We start from the raw sequence: 15,500 nt of genomic DNA on the forward strand, positions 1-15,500 counted from the left end.
TCTATCTATCTATCTATCTATCTATCTATATATATATAGTCACGCTTGGGTCACAGATTTGCACAGAGACACTCGATATCATGGAAATAAGAAGGATATTTATTCAAACACTGCAAACAAACATTTGTCACTTCAAAATTGCTCCTTGACAAAGATGACAGTTTCGTCTTTCAATTAAGGGTTTCGCAAGTTTCTTCTTCTTCGAATGCATACGCGTCAGGAGCAGAGGCAGTCTGAGAGAGAGAGAGAAAGCAAAACAAATCAATACGAAATCTGACAGGTGCTGCGCACGGGTTTTAAGTCGGCGGAGTACCGCGCGAGGCTTGTATTACGCGCTATAGTGCAAGGATAAGGAGCAATGTGAGGGTAGTCAGTGCTTCAGGCTTTGTGGTTTTCCAAGGGGCGTCTGTCTCTATTTGGGGTGCGATCAGCCCTCCAGCTCACTATATATATATATATATATATATATATATATATATATATATATATATATACACACACCTGGACAAAATTGTTGGTACCCTTCAGTCAATGAAAGAAAAACTCAAAATGGTCACAGAAATAACTTTAATCTGACAAAAGTAATAATAAATAAAAATTCTATGAAATTTAACCAATGAAAGTCAGACATTGATTTTCAACCATGCTTCAACAGAATTATTTAAAAAAATAAACTCATGAAACAGGCCTGGACAAAAATGATGGTAACCCTAGAAAAGACTGAAAATAATGTGACCAAAGGGACATGTTAATCCAAGGTGTGTCCACAAACAGTATATACACTTGATTAAATTATTATTGGCAATTAAACACTGCTTAAATGTAAATATACCTGCACTTACAGGTTTTAATCTTTTTAATCACTAATTGCACTACAGCTGCGTTGTTTATTAAAGGACATCAGTCAGTCATTTTCCAACACGCTACATCCATTGGCTGGAGCCAGTCCCAGCCAGCACAGGGCGCAAGGCAGGAACAAACCCTGGGCAGGGCGCCGGCACACACACACACACACACACACACACTAGGGACAATTTAGGATCACCAGTGCACCTAACCTGCATGTCTTTGTACCAGACAAGGGGAGAACATGCAAACTCCACGCAAGAAGGACCTGGGAAGCGAACCCAGGTTTCCTTACTGCGAGGCAGCAGCGCTACCACTGTGCCACCGTGCCACCCTTAAAGGACGTTCACTGCAAAAAAAAGTGCACAGGCTCAGTTACCATAATACCTTGTGTAAATGGTCATTGCAACTAAATTACTGTAAAGCCTAGAAAAGCAGGAGATGACAAGATTGTTTTTTATAATCAGCCAATTGACTGATCACCAATAGAGTCTTTTTTTAGGGTCAGCAGATTGATTGGAGCATTTCTAGTGAGTTTTTTTTTCTCTCCTACTACTCCATCAAGTAAACTATGCACCCAATAATAGTTTAATCCTATTTAAAATTTAAACCCAAATCAGCACACCTAAAACATAGTCTAAATATCCTCTAACTATAAGTTCCAGCTACACTTGTAATACTATCCACCCATTGTCAAACTGCATTTTATCTGGCCTAAAGATACAGGGCCTACCCCAGCAGTGTTGGGTGTAGGGTAGAAGAAACATGTGGTGCCAGTCCATCACAACGGACAGTTCCTCACCCACATTCTCTCATGCCTGGCCAATTTAGAGTCCCTGGTTAATCATATCTTTGGGTGGTAGAAAAAAAACTCATGCATGCAGACTCAGGAAAACATAAATTCCACACAGACAGTGACCTGGCTTGGAACTGAATCCAGTCTCCTGGAGCTGGCAATATTCCAGATCAGAATTTGTAGTGCAAATGTGCCTAATGTGACAGGCATCCAAATCTTTAGATTTTATTGGTGCATGTAAGCCTATTAAAGGTTTCTTTCTAAAAACTTTAAAGATCTCTTCTTTCCTTTATCCATATTGTAGATTTTATACTTCAAAAAACTAGGGCTGTAATTTATTTTTTCAGCAAGTGAATTATTACCAGATATTGCTGAAACTGGACGTTTTTTCTTCCTTCAAAGCTGCCTTTCATCACCATTTTTCTTTCATACTTTGCCTTAAGTATAGCCATCAAAGGTGTGCATTGTTGTTTGTTTGTTTTTTGCTATTCACAGTGTCTGCTGAGGTTTGCCTTTTATCTCTCTTGTTTGGTATGCTATAGATTGCCTTAGGGGAAGGAGGCCAGGAAGGCAACTTTTAACTCATTAGCCTGTGCTTTGGAGCAATTACTTTTTCTCACCATCACCCTCTTATTTAGCTCAATTCTGCTGAAAGTTTTATCAGCCATTTTGAATTGTCGGTATTTTTAACCTAGGGAATGCATGTGTGAGACAAACAGTGATATGCTGTAAAATACATTAAGATAGTCTCATACAACCATTTGTGCTGTTAATTTAAATTTCTTACTAGATTAAAATAAAGAAAATTAACATTTTACATTTTAGAGTCAAACCAGAGTTTGACTTGTTAGATAAAACAACAGCAATTTTATTGTAATGTTTTTTTGAATTAGATATACAGTACAGTAGGTTCTCAGGCAGCACAGTTGCGCAATGGTAGCTCTGCTGCCACGCTGTAAAGACACCAGGATTCATATCCTTAATCCTCCTTGCTGAAGTTTGCTTGTTCTTCCCATGTCCTGTGTGGGTGGAAGACATGCAGGCTAGGTGGATTAGCAATGCTAAATTGGCCTCTTTGTGTGTGTGTTTGCATTTTTGTGTGGGTGTGTTCAGCCTGCAATGGACTGGTGGCCTGTCTAAGGTTTTGTGCATATCTTGTTCCCTATGCTTGCTGGAATAGACTCCAGCTAAACCAACCCTCTCCCCAGGATAAAGCAGGTTTAGAAAATTATATGTATGATTTTATATATATATTTAAAACTGAATAGTGCATCTCCCATTTTTTTAAGTTAGCAGTCCTTGCAAGTGCATAAAGAAGCAACCCCAAGTAATACATTTTGTTTTCTGGTTGTAGAATCACTTTTATTCCATTGTTATCTATGTGCTGCTCCTGTAGTTTATCTGACTGTGTTTTCTTTTTTTTTTTTCTTATGTGCATACACAAAATACTGTTACAGTGCTTGTGTTTAAAGCAAATTGGTTCCAAAACACAATCTCTTCATTTTGGATAAACACTCAAGAAGAGGCCCAATACCTTAAAAATGGGGCCTACGTCCCTGCAATTCAGAAAGCCCTAGAGTGTACAATCCTAAGAAAGGAAATGGGGAAATGGCCAAAATCCCTAGCCCACTTAACCAAAGCCTTAATTTAATTTGGAAACCCTAAACGAATAATTATGGGGGAGGGACTGGAGTAGAATTGCAACAAATCCAAAAAATGTAAACAACAAACGGTCAAAAAATATAAAAAAAAAAGAGGAAAATGAAAAAGGTTGAAAAACAAAAACTGAATTTTAGCCTCAGTAAAGGAAATGTAGGGCTGTGCTGCAGTGTGCCACCATTTATTATAACATTTAATTTTTATTTGTGTGTGTGTGTATCAATTTTGTTATCTTTTGTCACATACAGTATATACACCATAATTTGCAAGCATTTCACTTCTTGTAACCCACTACCATTTTTTCTTCAGATGATATACTGATGTATTTCTGCTTAGCATTATTTCCAGTGGTGGTGTTTCAATAATTTGCAACATTCTGCCTTTTTACTGCTTCTTTTGTATTTGTCATTAGTGTATTTCTTTTCTTGCACTTATTTACGCCCATCTTTTTTATTAAACTGTTGGTCTGTTGGTATGCTATCAGTGTTTAAGATACCTTTCTCACATTTCACTCTTTTGGGAGAAGCTGCACGAATTGTACTACCTCTCTACTGCAAGGAGCTTAGTAGTTTCAGGTTTCCAAAGAGTTAAAGTTATAAAGAGTTACTTGTCCACTTCCAGGTGTTGAGCTAGCACCTGCTGACATTCAGAGTGATTTGTGTTTGTTTGAATGGTCTATTTAAGTTTTTTTTTTGTTTTTTTTTTGTTTTTTTATTTAAAAAAAAATCTATACTCTTTCGTAATGTATTGGTTAAATAAAAAAAATGAAATCTATACTGTTTCATAATGTATTGGTCCTTTAGCAGATACAAAACAGCTATGTTACTGTAGCTGTATTTACACTTTATATCAGTAAACAACCATTTGGCACCAAGAACAAAAAAGTTCTCCTAAAATAACCCTTCTTCTTTTATCTAAATGTCAGAAGTTCATTGCCAATGTGAGACATCCGTGCAGCAATGTGCTGTATTCCTAAGAAGGGTTGCAAAACTTGTAGTTCTTGAGAAGTTTCCTGTGGGACAGTGTAGAAACTCTAAACCCACCGAGTTTAAAACCACCTCAGTGCCTAAGCTGATATGGAGAAGCTTTGCTTGGAAGATTTGTATCTGCTTGTTTGGCATTTGAGCCTCTGCATTGTATTTCTTAACAGCTTGTATATCCTTTAACTGTATTTTGTTTCATTTGCACCCTGTAGAGTTGTCTCTATGCATGAGTTTTAAATAATATAAGTGCAGTATTAAACATTTCTTCAAAGAATAGCAGGTATATTGCATTCAGAATCAATTTTCCTGCTAGCCTGCATCTTGCTTCTACTTTCATCATTTTTTGCTAACCTTGGCCGAACACCCTCATTATTTACACTGCTGACAATAGATGTGGAGCATAAGTATTTATTCTTAGACCTTTCTCTAGTGGTGTGTTCCTTATTTCTCCTCAAATGAGCTGTCTCCCTATTATTAGCTGTATTCTTCCTGCTTTTGATAAATCTGTAGGTGAAGAGATTATCTCTTTATGTCTATTACTGTCTTTCACCTGCAATAAAGAATTGCCTTGTGGATATTTTGCTACTTGCAAAAGCCCGGGTGCATTTGCCAAGAATTAGCTCTCTGCATTAGAAAAAGACAGATAAGTGATCCCATTCATTTGGTGCGGATGGATTCAAAGAGGCAATGTCACCTTGAGACCAGCAGACGTATTGTCATTGAGGTTCCTGGGTATGTTAGATGTCTCGACTTGCACTTAACTGTGCACTCAGCTAAGCTAAGGCTGATAATGTGTCTGGTCTTCTTTATGCAACAGTTGTTCCCCTGGTTGTTCTTTTAAAGCAGGAGTCCTGCTACCTCCAGTCAATGTCAAGTATTTTAAGAGCTTTATTCAGTGACTGAGCTACAATACATTTGTACCCATATTCTACTGGCATGCACCAGTTGTGACAGTCACCAACTCATCCCTTGCATTTTCTCCAAATTATCTTCCTGCACTTTATAATCCTCAGATAGAGTGATGTCCTGTCTGCATTTTATAATTGTTAAATTGTAACAGAGTATTCTCAGCAGGTTAGTTTGCCACTTGCGTTCTGTAAGGTATTGTGCCTCTTCCTCTATTAGTAGTGATTACTCACTTAATGCTATTTTAATGCAAGAGGCAATTATTCTTTAATGTTACAGTGAGGAGACACTGGAAAAGTATATTTCAGCACCAACAATTTGTAGATCAGGTGTTGGTTTTGGAGGTCCTAAGCAGCTTGTAGATTTTGGTACAAACAATTTTTAATTATTATTCATTAGTTTGGAACTAGATGTGTTCACTCAAAGCCATAACTGTAGCCGAGTATTAAATTGGAACATTTGTTGACTGTTCCAGTTTCTTTGGGATTTAAGACACCCCAGAGGTTTATGTTCTGTGTTGTTTTCCTTTCCCCATTTGCCTCCTGTCATGCAGGTATCCTTTTCATGTATGTTTCATGTTTGACAACTTCATGTGTCAAGTGCTTCTTTGTTATTTCACACTGTGCCTAGAATGCGGGACCAGTACAGCTGGAACAAGCTGTGGCACCTGCAACCCTGAACTGAAAATTAATTAATTTGCTTTGAGGATGTTTTGCTTTGCTATCTGAACTAATCAACAGTAAGGAACGTATATATAAAAATAGAGAAATTGCGTATTTAAAAAGGATATGAAACAGTAACAGAGTGTTCTTAGTCATCCAGTGACTCTAAATGTATCAAGTCAGTGTTAACCTAGACTTAGTTTCTTCCAGTATGGAGTGGTGTTCGCACAAATATGGTGATAAAGTTCAACTTGACAGTGAGTGATTTACCACTGCAGTCTGAAGTAGGCTTTTGACAATTTGAATTACAACAACTTTAAAAGTAATGGATACCCAATAATAATACTCCATCCACCATGAAAACTTTAAATTAAAGGAAAGCCACTAAACATGGTGATGCTTGGCTAATTCTAATATTTATCCTCTGGTTTAATTTCTGGTGTAGACTGGTGGTGGCAGTAGAAGAAGCCTTCACACACATTAAGCGAATGCAGGAGGAAGAGCAAAAGAAGGCACCAGGAGAAGTGATGGACCCCCGGGAAGCTGCACAAGCCATCTTTCCTTCAATGGCCAGAGCTCTACAAAAGTACCTCCGCACCACCAGACAGCAGCATTGCCACACAATGGAAAGCATTCAGCAACACCTCGCTTTCTGCATCACCAATAATATGACACCAAAGGTAATTCTTTTTTTTTTTTCTTCTCATTGAACACCATATAATATTTTTTGGATCAGATCCTTTAAAAAGTTCCAACATTCCAAAAAACAGCATCAACTTAAACATCTGTTTTGCCTGTTATGAATGTTTTTTCATTTTCAAGTACCTTTCACACAGGCATATTATACTTTACAAAGCACAAATTAATTCTGTTTTGGCTACAGATTACAGGAAACCAATACAAGAATATTAATTCTGAAGAGATGACAAAAATGATCATTTATGTAGAGTACATCAGAGTCAATTTATAAACTGAAATGACAATATAGTAGAGCAGGAATTAATGCAGAAGTATAAATTACAAAATAAAGTTATAACCAAAGATGCACTGTGTGATATTTCACAAATGACCATTATCACGGTGGAATATTTGACATATAACACTTGTTATTTATCAGCTGAAAAAAATGAAAACCTATTATCTGCTGCTACTGTACATTTTCAGTCCCAATGTAGTTTTAAGTTTACACATGTGCAAAGGTTGGCCTAACCAGGATATAATTACATTAGCATTAGTCATCATTGAAGTCAGTGTCTTATCTCATTGACTCAAAATAAAGCATATGAAAAATGCAATTAAAAGACATTCTAAGAAAGTATTAGAAGATAAGTCCTTATGTTTAGATCTACCTTTTTGGCACTATTGGGGCCATAAATAACAATGCACACAGAAACTTAATATATAAAATTGTTTTCAATTTTAGAAATTATTCCAACCATCACCAAATTTTGAATTCAAGTGTCAAAACTGACAAAAAAAACACAAAGTGTCAACATTGGTCTGCATCCTTGAAATCCTCAATTGAGGAATTATCATCAGATTAATATCAGATTTTTTGTGAACCACAGTAACTTAGAAAAATGCAAAAATAAAATAGCTCTGTGGTCATTTTATCACTTTTGAAAACCTAGAGCTACACTAGAATTATGATACTGTTGAGATAGGTATATGTATGATACATAATTTTTTTTCTTTTTAAATTCTGAGCACTCAAGAGAAGTGATCTGCTCAGGATTATTTTGTGTGTCAGAGACAAGGATTTAGCAAACCTTTGCTTAAAAGTCTAGCATTGCCACACTGACTTTTCAAAGTTACTTTCAGATACTGATTACACAGAAGTATATTTAGAAAATTATTAGCCTTCTATTAGTGGACATTGAATTTGCAGTGCCTGTGTTTTATATTAATGGCATAAGAACAAATTCTAATAGCATCCTTCAATACATCACATTATTCTGCTGTAATGCAGATTACTTGTTTCTTTTTCATGTGTTTCAATGAATCTCAGATAAATACAAAAGGGGGTAGTTTGTGTTTGCTGGGTTGAAGGCATTTGCAAATTTTAACCAAACTAAGGTGTTTTTCTTTTATTTTTAATGGCCATCTCGTATTTATTTACAGTTTAGTTACTGCTAGAACTATAACAACAAGGATAAAATGGTTATCTCTACTGTTGTGCTTGAAAAGTTTCCCTCCTATTTAGCTATTTTAGTGCCAGGTATTTGGCACTCTTCAGCAGTTACAGTGCATCCAGAAAGTATTCACAGCGCATCACTTTTTCCACATTTTGTTATGTTACAGCCTTATTCCAAAATGGATTAAATTCATTTGTTTCCTCAGAATTCTACACACATCACCCCATAATGACAACATGGAAAAAAGTTTACTTGAGGTTTTTGCAAATTCATTAAAAATAAAAAAATTGAGAAAGCACATGTACATAATTTTTCACAGCCTTTGCTTCGAAGCTCCAAATTGAGCTCAGGTGCACCCTGTTTCCCCTGATCATCCTTGAGATGTTTCTGCAGCTTAATTGGAGTCCACCTGTGATAAATTCAGTTGATTGGACATGATTTGGAAAGGCACACACCTGTCTATATAAGGTCCCACAGTTGACAGTTCATGTCAGAGCACAAACCAAGCATGAAATCAAAAGAATTGTCTGTAGACCTCCGAGACAGGATTGTCTCGAGACACAAATCTGGGGAAGGTTACAGAAAAATTTTATCTTCTTTGAAGGTCCCAATGAGCACAGTGGCCTCCATCATCCGTAAGTGGAAGAAGTTCGAAACCACCAGGACTCTTCCTAGAGCTGGCCGACCATTTAAACTAAGCGATCGGGGGAGAAGGGCCTTAGTCAAGGAGGTGACCAAGAACCAGATGGTCACTCTGTCAGAGCTCCAGAGGTCCTCTGTGGAGAGAGGAGAACCTTTCAGAAGGACAACCATCTCTGCAGCAATCCACCAATCAGGCCTGTGTGGTCTGGAAGCCACTCCTTGGTAAATGGCACATGGCAGCCAGCCCGCCTGGAGTTTGTCAAAAGGCACCTGAAGGACTCTCAGACCATGAGAAACAACATTCTCTGGTCTGATGAGACAAAGATTGAACTCCGTGGTGTGAATGCCAGGCGTCACGTTTGGAGGAAACCAGGCACCGCTCATCACCAGGCCAATACCATCCCTACAGTGAAGCATGGTGGTGGCAGCATCATGCTGTTGGGATGTTTTTCAGCGGCATGAACTGGGAGACTAGTCAGGATAAAGGGAAAGATGACTGCAGCAATGTACAGAGACATCCTGGATGAAAACCTGCTCCAGAGCGCTCTTGACCTCAGACTGGGGCAACAGTTCATCTTTCAACAGGATAACGACCCTAAGCACACAGCCAAAATGTCAAAGGAGTGGCTTCAGGACAACTCTGTGATTGTCCTTGAGTGGCCCAGCCAGAGCCCAGACTTGAATCTGATTGAACACCTCTGGAGAGATCTTAAAATGGCTGAGCCCCGACGCTTCCCATCCAACCTGATGGAGCTTGAGAGGTGCTACAAAGAGGAATGGGTGAAACTGGCCAAGGATAGGTGTGCCAAGCTTGTGGCATCATATTCAAAAAGACTTGAGGCTGTAATTGCTGCCAAAGGTGCATCGACAAAGTATTGAGCAAAGGCCGTGAATACTTATGTACATGTGATTTCTCAGTTTTTTTATTTTTAATAAATTTGCAAAAACCTCAAGTAAACTTTTTTCATGTTGTCAATATGGGGTGTTGTGTGTAGAATTCTGAGGAAACAAATGAATTTAATCCATTTTGGAATAAGGCTGTAACATAACAAAATGTGGAAAAAGTGATGCGCTGTGAATACTTTCCGGATGCACTGTAGAGACAAATAAATACTTTATTTCCTTTTTGTATTTAGAGTCATTCTTTCGTTTCATCTTTACTTTTCTGTTGTCAATGAATAAATGATTAACACAAAGCTGCAAAGTCTTTCAGTACTGTCTGATATAAAGGCATGCTTTTGTCAGTGGCTATTGTCTTTATATTTTTAGTAGCCACAGTAAACACAAGCCTTATTTTTTCTTCCTGTTTCTGCCTAAATCAGATCTCACATTTTTGTTACAAATTAAATATTTTAAAAGTCTCTATTAAACAATAAGAGTCAATGATTTTAAACTAAAGAGAGAAAAGCCAAGCAAAAACTAAAGAGAGAGGCATTTGTAGCACACTGCACATGAGTTCCGGATTATTTTAAGCACTGAAACTAAAGCTTTACTTTAAGCATTGGCAAAACTAATGAAAGTAAATGATGAAATTTAAAGGTGACATTAAATTGGACATAGATGTTGAACTTAAGCTGCATTCCATTTACCTTGGAAGTCAGATATCAGAGCTGAGATTGACATCGCACTCAAGCTGATCACGTTCCAGTAAAACATTTGGAACACCTGTGGATATATCCAAGAAAACCTTTGTTGTGCTTGCTCAATTTAAAGAAGTAGCAGTTGATAAAAAAAGCATTATGTGTTATTATGCATATCCAAACATTATAGCAAGATTTCAGCAGATAGAAGTTGGATGTTGCTGTGTGTATGACTGATTTATGAGACACAAATAGACAGAAGTGCTAATAAACAGTATAATACTACAGCTTTCACTAAAGCTCTCAGTGTAAATTGCCATTTTAGATTGATGTCATGATCTGAAGTTGAACCATCTCTGAGTTTACAGACCAGCCTAGAGTTTCCAAGTTGAAAATCAGACTTAAGGGGGCATTCCAGTTGAAAATTCTGGCCTGGACCTTAAAAATTCCAACATCTCACTTCAAATGGAGTGTAGCATTAGGCTTGGCAAAATCACTTCATAAGCATAAGGAAAAAATTCAAATATGGATAAATATTATACATGGTAAATGAATTATATATAAATAAATATAATATACCTGGTAAGAAAAATACCCAACATAATTTGACAATACAAGGACTGGACCTAGAAAATATTCTTTTGTGAAAGTCTTAGAATTCTGGGTGGACTCTTCGCTCACCTGAACTGCACAAAACATGTTAAATGTTTCTGAGAATGCTGAGCTATAAAGCATATTATAGCAAAATGTCCCACAACCCCAGGGTCATGACCTGGTTTTGGGTCGTGGGCTGGCAGCCAGTGGGGGCACAGTTTACTGTTTATAATGGAAGTGAGTTGAATTGGATCATGGTGGATCCATGCTCCGATGATCATGCTCGACCCCAACAAATACCGAAACACTGATCTGACAATCACGCTCGATTAACCAAAGGAGAAGCCCATACAAACCCAGCCCTTCAAGCTATGATAATCATGGTCAATTCACCAAGGAGGTTTGCAAAGACACTTAAAAGGGAAAAAGTGGGCCGCAACACCAAGAAGGTTGAGAAACACTGCTATAGAGCACAAATCTTTAATGGTTTGCTTAAACTGTATAATATACTTGTGAGCAATGCTGGTCTTCATTTCTCCAAAAAGAAAGATAAACATAGCAGAAAAGAGCTGCCTGGCTAATTAAAGAACTACTGGGAGCGAGCTATGAGAAAAGATAGAAGATTAGTTTAACACACTAAGATTAAGAGGAAACCAAACAGAAGCATTCAAAATTCTGAAGGATGTAGAATGGACAAGTACAATAATATGAATTCATTTATGAGGACACAGGTGCACAAATGGAAGTCGATTAAAATGTTAGAAAATTTCTTCACACAGAGAACTGTACATAGATAAGACAAGCTATCAAGTAGTGTGGTTGACAACAACAGTGAAACATTGAAAGCTCAGCAGTTATTTGGAAATGTTAAGCAAAAGCTAAAAGAGGAACTATGCTGGGCTGAATGGCCTATGCTCATTAAATTTAGAACTTACCATAAATGGTATGTGAATATTTGTAGTTTAACTGTGTAGTCTCTTACAGTACATTTTTAATTTGAACCCTCATATTCATGTGTTTATAACTAAGACATGCAGATCTGCTTTCCTATTGTAAAATATTACACACAAATAAATTACATGTCTTGTTAGCTGCTAGGACTACCTCCGTGCACTGACGTAGATGCTACAGAAGCAAGTGAGAGAAATTTTGTTTGATGAATGTGGTTTAGCATGTGTGGAGAATTAAACTGGTTTGACAAAAATTATGCTTATTTTCTTTAGCTAGACAAAACTCTACTGGGACTAGCACCAAAAACTAAATGAGAGGTTGGTAAACCCCCTTAAAAATCTGGTGATGTACATGGCCTAAGACCATGTCACATTCTGTGACTTTTCCAGCGATTTTCAATCATAGCTTTTATTTTCTTTTTTAAACATAATTTTAGCAAGTCAGAGGCATTCTTCCATGAAGCCAGTTATGTAATGTGACCTGACCCCTGAACATGCAACATAATTTTATTGATTTTTTTCATTCTTAAAATTAGCAGCATAATACAGTCCACCATGTTCATACCCCAGTTCAGTTCAGTTTTTAAGTTCTCCCTGTGTGATGTGAGCTTCTTCCACTGCCTAATGACAAACTGTTGGATTGATTGTTGTCTGCACAATTTTGCCCTGCAGTGTAGTGACCTCTTGCCAAGGGTAATTTCTTGCTTTACTTTCACTATGCCTGGTTAATAGATGAATTCCTTTTACTTTCTAAGAATGCTGTTGACCTATGTGTGTAAATAATTTTTTTTTTTTTTGGGCAGGCTTTTCTGGAAAGTTATCTGAACCCAGGTCCCACCTTGCAGTACAGTCGGGAGCGCTGGTTTGCCAATCAGTGGACTCTAATTAGCGAGGAAGCTGTTACCAGCGGTCTGAAGGATGGGCTGGTTTTTGTTCTTAAATCTGTAGACTTCAGCCTTGTTGTGACTGTGAAGAAAATTCCTTTCATCAAACTTTCAGAAGAATTCATTGACCCCAAATCTCACAAATTTGTTCTCCAGTTACAGTCTGAAACGTCGGTGTAGTTTTTCTTAATTTGAATTTTTATTTTATCTTTTTCATATTTTTTTTTTAATAAAGGCCAACTTTTTATCGTAAAAATGAATGAAAATGCAGATGATGAACTCATTTTATGAGCTTCCGAATTCCTGCTGGACAAAATAGTCCAACACTGTTTGACATCTGTGTATTTGGACACTAAGTGACTTTCACAAAGCAGCTTTAAATAAAAAACTTTCAAAGAAACCAGCAAACTACGTTCCGGAGAAGACAGCTTCGTCAAAGGACCACTGAGGAAATCCTGTTGCGCTTAAGCTTTTGACCTCTTTAGGGTGCAGTGGGAGTAGCTGCCATCCAGGAGCTTTGCATGGACATCAAGCAAATATGGTAGCAGCTCAATCCTCCACAGTGTTTCTTCAGGTGTATTTTATTGAGCTATATTTTAGGTTATTGGTTTTGCATGTTAAAAATGGTTTTGTTTAAAATGGGTCAATTTGCACAATTTTGAAATATTAACACTGACAGTCTGTTCATTTTTATGTGCGATCACATGTTAACAGAGTAGCAAATTGTAACACTAATCCAGCCATTTGTCTTCTGTATTGTTATTCTTTATTGCTATATTCATTTATACATTGATTATTTAAGTACTGCTCTGTATATGCCAAGACTTTTAAAGCAGTTACTAAAGAAATACTTGTGGAGGTAAATAGCAGAATGGTTTCTTAACATTTATGACTGTGTTTGCACAAGTGGGTGGGTGGGGGGAGAGAAATATGTTGGCTTACAAGCTGTGTTTTATTAAAACTTTTCTAAAAAAGTAAGAAAAACATTATTTCGAGGTCAAGTAAAATTTAGATTTAAAAGGCGCAAGCTTTGAGCAGTAATGCTTTTGTTTAGCCGAAGGGAAAATAGGAAAAATAAAGAAAAAAAATCGGGAAATGTGCAAAAATATTTTTTTTCGCCTTTTTAGGCAAACTCATCATGTCAAAAATCTGAGAGAGAGAGAGAGTTGAAACGACACTCTAATCTATATTTTTTCTCTTTCCGAGTCACTCTCAATGTATTTGGCTTGCAGTTGTAATAATCATTCAGTGGCCCTGTTTAATCTCGTATCAAGGAGATGCTAAGAATACTACACAATTCCAGAGTGGATGATAACCAGTGTATCAAAAAAGAGTCAAGTATACTTGGAGGGAAGAGTCCACTTTTACAGTTAAAATCACTAAATGAATGGTCGTTCCTGTAGTTCAATTTTGCAAGAGGTTTTCCTTGAACAGATCCATGCACTAGAGTAGCATAGGGAAAGCAGAACATGACGTCTCAAAAGAGTACAGTTAACAAACTTCAAACAACTTTCCATTCAGCAGTTGGGTTGAGAAATGTTACACAGTTTCTATTTCAGAAATAATGCAACCCTAAAAACTGTATGTGAGGTATGAAGAATGATGCAAAAGGGGTGCATTGACAGCAGTGTTTTTATTTTATTTTTTTTTGCTTTTACTTTTGCAAATATAAAACTGAATGTTTTACTACCAGAATGAATCTGCTTCCCATTGTTTTTTTAAACTTTTTATGTGTATAATTTACAAATGCCCCATTGTATCCTCTGAAAATTTTGTGTTCTCTTTTTATTAGTTGCCATGTAATGTTAACCCAGCAACTGTGCATCTTATCAAAATTCTGTTATCCAAAAAAAAACACTTTTTTGATTGTAATGCATAGTGTACACAGCAGGGTGTGTGACTCTGCCTACCCCTGTCCTTTTTACTTTTTGCTGTAAGCAAAAAGAGACGCCAGTGGAATCGCCTCCGTCCAGACCGACCACATCAAAAACAGACAGGTAGAGAAAGTACAGTTAATTGCACTTTTTAAATGTACATCCTAACAAAAATTGAATGGTCATAAATGTGCACTTACAGTGCGCTCAGAGCAGTTTCCCAGGAAAGCAATGTGTTGTAGATTTAAAAAATGACGTTTTTTATATTTTTTAGTTAAAGAAATGAAGGAAATAAAACGCTCAGATGTTTCCCTAAACATGTTTGTTATGCCATTTTTGTATGCATCTGTCTAAACACATAATGTGTACGCAGCTTTAAACTGAAAGAAACAATGTTCCTTTTGAAAACTTTTCAAGTGCATGTTCTGTACTAATTGTAAGACCTGTTTTGTGTGAGTGTGTGTTTTTAATTTGAATATATAAACTGTGCCCTATGTACAAGCCTCTTTTAGAATGTGACCATCCATGTGCCTGTATTTATACTCCTGCATCACTTTCAAACAAGTGAAAACCATTTTCTTACACTTAAAAAATGCATATTTTTAAAATGTCTAAGTTTCTTCCGTCTAACCCAATGATACTAGTTGTGGCCTTGAGTGAATAATTTTTAATGAAAATTTTTTTAAGAAATGAAAGGGGATTTTTTTTTTCACTTTATTTAATTGTTGTGTCAATAAACATTTGTACAACTTGTGTAATGGAGTTGAAATGAGTGCTGTAAACACGCATTTATCATGTAACACACAGTCAAAGACACTGGCAGAGACCTGGGAGAAGTGCCATTAAGGAGGAAAATGACAAGCACCTCTTGAAGCAGTGGGAGTCTGGTGGTAAAGGTGAAGTAGAAATGCCTTAGAAGAAGCAACTGCGTGACATGGCTATAGTTGAACCAAAGCAGGTTAGAGAGATATTTTTCTAGTCATTTTGTG

The 15,500-nt window shown here is 36.9% G+C and overlaps 1 protein-coding gene across 1 annotated transcript in view; it reads left to right on the forward strand.

Moving 5' to 3' along the window:
* vangl1 (VANGL planar cell polarity protein 1) overlaps positions 1–14,612 on the forward strand; it is a 252,533-nt gene extending 237,921 nt beyond the window's left edge. The window contains exons 7-8 of the mRNA XM_039743819.1: positions 6,298–6,532; positions 12,557–14,612. Of these exons, the coding sequence (XP_039599753.1) occupies positions 6,298–6,532; positions 12,557–12,817 (496 nt within the window). The 3' untranslated portion in view covers positions 12,818–14,612. The remainder of the gene's footprint in view (positions 1–6,297; positions 6,533–12,556) is intronic.
* The last annotated feature ends 888 nt before the right edge of the window (positions 14,613–15,500 follow it).

This window comes from Polypterus senegalus, chromosome 2 (genome assembly GCF_016835505.1).
Source record: "Polypterus senegalus isolate Bchr_013 chromosome 2, ASM1683550v1, whole genome shotgun sequence".
Classification (NCBI taxonomy): domain Eukaryota; kingdom Metazoa; phylum Chordata; class Cladistia; order Polypteriformes; family Polypteridae; genus Polypterus; species Polypterus senegalus.